Here is a 6,658-nt window from a genome sequence, read left to right as displayed (position 1 = left end):
AGCTAGCCTACAGCCAGCATCCGGGGAGCGGAGCGCACCACCACCACCACTCACACCACCATCACTCACACAATCCCCAGCCCATGCACCGCTACGACATGACAGCCCTGCAGTACAGCCCCATCTCGAACTCTCAGAGCTACATGAACGCTTCTCCTTCCGGCTACGGCGGAATCACCTACACACAGCACCAAGGCTCCGGCGTCTCCTCCTCAGCTGCCATGGGGACGTTAGGGTCGCTAGTGAAGTCGGAGCCGAGTGTAAGCCCTCCCGTCAGCAGCACACACTCACGGGGTCCTTGCCCCGGAGACTTGAGAGAGATGATAAGCATGTATTTACCGACCGGAGAGCCAGGGGACCCGTCAATGCAAAGTAGACTCCATGCCCTACCGCAGCATTACCAGAGCGCCACGGCTGGAGTGAACGGGACGGTCCCTCTAACTCACATTTAAAACTCACAGCATAACTGAAAACTGCAAACGAACACATAACCAAATATTTACCTCTTTTCTAAATAACCCCGGTCCCGAGAACTACCTGCATTTTGTACAGAATGTTTATGATATTGTAAATAGCATATTCATCTCGGCTTTTTGAATAGCCACCAGTGGAATTATATAACGAATATGATGCTGAGATATTGGGTATTGTGTTATCATCTTTTTGTCCATTACTTCACAGTCTTAGTTGAAGGTTATACCAGAATCACATGAGGGGATTTGATTCAGATTCAGTTGTCTCATAATTTGGGGGATTCTTGTAAGTTATTTGAAAATGAGATAACGTGTCATAATCATAAGAAAGTGCTTTACAAGATGTGGGAAAATCACATTCTTTAAATATTTGTGTTCCTTTACAGAAGCCTGTGTCTTAATTCTTGGACATCATCTCTTTTTATTGTAACACTAATTATTGTAAATTGTGAATAATTTTAATATTTCAAAGGATCACAGGCAACTGCTGTTGTAATTTTAAGTGCTTTTCTGCGAGTGAAAAGCTCTGATATTGCAATGAAGAAGAACTGAATAAATTTCACAAGATGTTGCTTTGATTCTTAAGAGCACGGTCTTAGATTGATTATTTTCACAGTGTTCTTACCGGACTGTTTTCACGTGTTAGGACGCAAGAATATCATCAAACGTTCCTGTCTAAAAAAAAAGCAGCCACCTCGTTAATTTTTCACACCGGTGCTGTACTCAGATCCCACGAGCTTTCAAACTGCCTAATTGTGCGTAATTGTGCGTAAAAGCTACACAGGCTTATAAGGACACCATTCTGGTAGGCTGATGTTTCCTGAGCTAAACCTTTATGTAATTAGAAATGTGTTTATAAATTGTAAAAAAAAAGGTTCTTATGGTATGCAGACCAAATACAGTCGAGTCATTTTGATTATTTAATGCAGGCCAAGATGATGACCCACATTTTCCTTTCATATAATATCGTTTATAATATCATACCATTCTCATTTTTGAACGTATTCTAAACAGAAAAAACATATCTGATAAATGCAGAGTACTCGGAGGCCTCTTGTGACAAATCACCTGTTAGTATTATTCACGGGAATAAGGTTTAACTTAAATCAGGCTATTAAACGTTTACATTTTTTTCTTTTTTAGTCTCTGATGAAAGGTTTCACAGCAAATTTTGGCAGCAAACAATTTCATTCTTTTTAATCAGTTTATCAATATTGTGACCAGCAATTATTGCATTTATATTTTGCTAACGAACTGCACAGCTGTGTTAGACCTCCACCTTTTGTTCAGATCACATCAGATGTTTCATAACGAATCTTAATAACCTACCAAAAGGCTGTTGGCTGAGCTTTTAAATATTAGGCTGTTTTAGAAATGAATATGAATATCAATCATCATCCAAGAAGTCGTTCAAATGTTCACATTTTCTGAAGTACAGCGAAATTTTATAAAATGCAGTATGAGATGTTGATGGCTTGAACAGCTGACACATCTTATAAGACTCAGGCGGAAATAGTAAAGAGTAAAAACAGTAACTTGGTCTGACGGTTTAATTTTAAAAACAAAGTCTAGATTTTCACTTGTTTTTCACCTGAACTGGTTCATTTTACATCCACTCCTCTCGGCACATCTGTCTTTGCCATTTAATTTTTTATACTTGGGATTAAAAAATATATGAAATATGAGATCATATATTGGTTATCTTACTTGGTGATCAGCAAAACACCGGGCCTCAGAGAAAATACGCACGTTCTCAGTCACCAAAATCTCAGCTGCATTTTGGAGATCTTGTTTTCTTGGCTATCAAATAAACACTGTTCAAAAATGATAAATCAGCAGCTTAAGAAATATTATATTAACAGTTGTTTTACTCGGTCTTCTACCTTTTCTGCATGGTCCCATCATCTGAGAAGCTGTAAGGCGGTGGAATAGTTGCTTTTGTACTTTACTCTTCACATTTGAGTCAGGGATGTAAAGGGAAATGGAAAAACTGCATGAGGCACAAACTGGGATTTAAACAATAATATCAAGTTTGAAACGACCACTACCAGAAACTTGGAGGGACTAAACCGTACGTCAAAAACCTGAATGCCACCTAGTTCACGAAATTAAAGTTTCACAAAACAGAGCATGAGATGTTTAGAGATTAAACGTGCACGATCATTCAACCGTACAGCCAGACTGTTGCACAGACTGGACTTGAATTTCCCAGTGGACATCACACCTGACTACTAGTGATGAGTCATTAAAATGACAAAGCTCTAGATGCTGGGTTTTAGAAGACTGGGAGTTTGGGCTCCTTGAACCCACCCACCCCTCAACCCCCCAAAACTTTATTATGGATCAGATGAAGGTTTAACTAAAAAATAAGCTGATAATTCACTGACCTTAACTGTTAATCCACTTAAAATTCACTTTCTTCACTTTCTGACAGGCCACAGCTGATTTTGACATACACATTTTTATTGCATTTAGGCCTCTTATGCAGATACAGGCTAATAGCCATATACATGCAAATGAGGGAAATGTATGCCTACTTGGGCATTTTTTTAAATTAATTAATCTCAAATACATAGTTAAAGGGCCTATGTCACACTGATGAGGACTTGCATGGTATGTCAATTAAACCTGTTAGGCCTCAGTAAAGCGTGCAGCGTCTGGCTGCACATTAATCTATTGAAAAAAATCAGAGGAACAATGTCTGGAAATTAGTTTAAATTCCAAAACCCAAAATAAATGGCATCTATGGAGACATCTCTTCACACTACGCCGCGCAGGGGACGCCTCTCCTTGTGTTTTGCATCTGTTTCTATCTTATCTGTTGATGTGAAGAGATTCGGATTAACACTAAAAGCCTGGAGAGGCGGAGCGCGTCACGGCGCATCGCCAGGCTAAAAGAGGAGCGTTCTGGCAAATTTACCCCGAATAAATTACACCTTGAGGTGGAAGAGCGCTAAGTGTAGGGTGCAACGTAAACAGGCTATGTGGCAGCGATGGTTGCTGCTGTTCGTGTGTGTGTGTGTGTGTGTGTGTGTGTGTGTGTGTGTGTGTGTGTGCATGTGCCTGTGTGCGCTGACCGGCCAATAAATCTCTCCACCATGCGATACTCTTATCTTGTAGCCACCGATATATTCCGTGCTAGGAGGCCATCAGCTCCAGCGCACACTCGGTTGCTCGTAAAGCCCCGATCCCTTGCACTCCCTGTCCTAAATGGGGATAATTAGCGTCACTTTATCACGCCTCTGCATATTTTCTCCGCGCCCCCCACCCTCCTCTCTTTCCTAAAAAAATTACCAAGCAGCCTGCTCGCGTCGCCCGCTCTGTCACAGAAGATTATGGAGACAGATTGCACAGAGCGAATGTGCCGGGCGAGATTAGCGCGGAATAGAGAAAGCAACTGGGCCAATGAATTCCTCGGAAGGGCCTTATCGTGCAATTACACGTTGACATGTTTAACAATCTTGCTGCCTCTTAATCCTGCAGTGCTGCTCTATCTACCCACAGCTACCACGCTATACGCCGGCACATAGACCTAATGCACCGAAACGCAGCACAAATGTAGCCTACCGAAAGTTATGAGAAATTGCTTTATTTTCAAACTTTGTCCAGCATTCACCAAATGCTTTTTATTTTCTGTTTTTCATTTTTCAGATTTCTCCGTTGTTGGAATAGCATCTGCACTGGAAGGTTTTGACAGGAGGTGAGATATTAAATACACTTTAAAAAATGGCTTGTTGTTAACCTAAATCACTGTATCACTTTAACATCTAACCAAAAAAACGATACAAAGCCGAGTGTTTGCGCTATGTCCACCCAGAGTGGCGATATAACGCACAAAGTGTCCGTTTTGTTTGGAGTTGCACTTTTCCATCTCTTTGGCCAACACACACACATACACCCTCCGCCAGCACCACCACCACATCCCGATTCATCGTCCCCCTCCCAGTCCCTTCTGCCTGGTGGTATGGCGGAGCCTGTGTGGGGGTGATTGTGGAGCACCACTGTAGGAATTTGGCAGCGACTATGGTTTGGAGAGCCGCCCCACGCTGAGCCCCATTCAGCGGCCAGCGCGCTGTGAGGTTGGGAAGTTTCAGTCGGCCGTACAACTCAATGGCCCCCACAAAGGCGATTACAAGCCCCAGCGCATTCCTGTAGGGACCTGGGAGCGGCGCAGGTGCGAGGGGGACCGGGGTAACCCGTCAGAGGAGCGATAAAAACGGGACAGTGCTACACGGGACCACACAAAAGCAGCCACTCCACAGGAAGCGGGGATTTTTTTTTCCTTTTGGAGGAAAGAGAAAGGAAAGAATAAGTTTGAAGAAGATGGAAGTTTGGGGGGTGGTGATGCCGCATACTGAGTGGCCTCAGTGTCCATCACTGAAATAAAGGAGGAAGAGTCTCCCAGTCAGGACTGTAGCCGGAACTTTAGGTCATGAGTCCAAAGATTCCCAACACACCCTCACATGCCTCCAGATTTTCCACCGACCGCTAAAAATCTCTATTAAAAACATTAAAAACACAGTAAAAACACATAGTATTTATTTAACTAAATATGTACAATTGTAAAATTCTGCTTGAAAATACTTCAGACCCAGTCACATTTATAGTTTTGATTTTAAGACAGTTTAAAAATAATGGAAAGTAAAAAACTTTTATATGTAGCCGTCTTACCATAGTGTGTAAACTCATCAGATTATTATATTCATTATTATCTCTATTCTCTTCCAATATGGAACAGAAAAGTGCCCTAGCTGAAAAATCTGCTAAAAATGATATCATATTTTACTTTTCAGGTAAAATAAGACAGAGTTATACAGTAGATATAAATGTAGTCTCACTTGAACGTCTATGAAACTCTTCCAGTTTCTGCTTTGAAATAAACTACCAGGTTGGATCAATTTAAATAGCTGCTTGAATCATACACTTCAATCAACATATATTAATTGTATCTGCGGTTCCTTGCTAATACCAGTGTTCAGTATATCTATATGCATTTTGATTGTGGACATGTATTCACTGTGCTTTCTCTACTGTACTTGTTTGTTTTCACCAACGCAGTCTAAACAGCACAACAGAACTATCACATTACAAAATAACTCAATATTATAACAAAATTATTCACATAATCTGTGAATAATGCCGCTGTGTGTTTTAAAAATGGTTAAAGCTGCAGTAATAAACATATTTCTAGTAAGAATGGAAACAGATGTACAGTAAAAGGGGTCACATGTAAATCCACAGAAAATCTTTCTACTCTGCAGTTCCCCACAGTTGTATCGAACTTACAGTATAAGCTCATTGTTTTGGTTTTGCTGCTCACAAACACTTATTGACTTCATTTCCTGCTGCAGCAGATTGACAGAGTTAGCGAGTAGAGTATTTAGCAGCTAAAGAGCCAAAAGTTTACCTCAGGCAATAGGCGACAGTTTGCTAAAATGTTTTCCAACTTTATATGTCAGTGTTGCGTTTCCTGTGTGTTTCACTGCCCTCAAGTGGCCAAAAAATCTATCAAAATAGCGTTCAGTTCAAGCAAATAAAATGTCTTGGTTACAACTGGGTAAAGATCATGGGTAAAAGAAACTGCTGTTGACAGTCGGTAAGTGTAGCGGTTGTGAACAGCAGGCTTCTGTGTCTTGAGTCAGATGTTTTATATGGATTTTAGTGTCAAGGCTGTGTGTTTTTTATGTCAAACCATCCACCCAGCCTCCCACCTGTAACTTCTCTGTGGTATAGGAAGGTGATACTTCCTAGATTGGAAAAAATATTGTCAGTGAAATCCAGCAACTGAAAGCATTAAAACTACTCTACCTAATGTCTTTTCAAGTGCTAGAAGGTCTAGTGAGATTCAAAACAAACTCAGACCATAAGCTGCACCTGACCGCGCTCTGCAGTCTGACGGTAGCGTTAGCTGACTAACAAGTAAATGTGTCAGTCCAGTAGAACGCTCAGGTTACTGCTAATGTGACACAAACCACTGATGTTACACAAAGCTCAAGATACTCCCATATTAAGATCATATTAATTCAATGCAAAGGAAAAATCATGACCATGCTACTGTAGGTCGCGAATGTTACCAAAACAAACATGTTAGCTTTAGATGCTAATACTTCCAGAAGGAAGAACGCCACGACTGAGTCAAATCTGAGTCCTTGGGCTGTTTTTAACTGTCTCCATCTTAAAAAGAC

General features: G+C 41.0%; 1 protein-coding gene and 1 long non-coding RNA gene across 7 annotated transcripts in view; both read left to right on the top strand.

Annotated features, from left to right (window-relative positions):
- The window catches only part of sox1a (SRY-box transcription factor 1a), a 2,172-nt gene extending 765 nt beyond the window's left edge, over positions 1–1,407 (top strand). The window contains exon 1 of the mRNA XM_020609493.1: positions 1–1,407. This exon is cut by the window's left edge and continues 765 nt beyond it. Within this exon, the coding sequence (XP_020465149.1) occupies positions 1–452 (452 nt within the window). The 3' untranslated portion in view covers positions 453–1,407.
- Positions 1–6,658, top strand: part of LOC109965460 (uncharacterized) — a 77,735-nt gene that overhangs the window by 66,717 nt on the left and 4,360 nt on the right. For all 6 annotated transcript variants that reach the window (XR_002275645.1, XR_002275641.1, XR_002275644.1 and 3 more), the window contains one exon: positions 4,125–4,173. This is a non-coding gene — a long non-coding RNA (uncharacterized LOC109965460). The remainder of the gene's footprint in view (positions 1–4,124; positions 4,174–6,658) is intronic.

The sequence above is a fragment of the Monopterus albus genome, unplaced genomic scaffold (assembly GCF_001952655.1).
Source record: "Monopterus albus unplaced genomic scaffold, M_albus_1.0 scaffold99.1, whole genome shotgun sequence".
In the NCBI taxonomy this organism is placed as follows: domain Eukaryota; kingdom Metazoa; phylum Chordata; class Actinopteri; order Synbranchiformes; family Synbranchidae; genus Monopterus; species Monopterus albus.
This window is presented reverse-complemented; position numbering and strand designations above follow the sequence as displayed.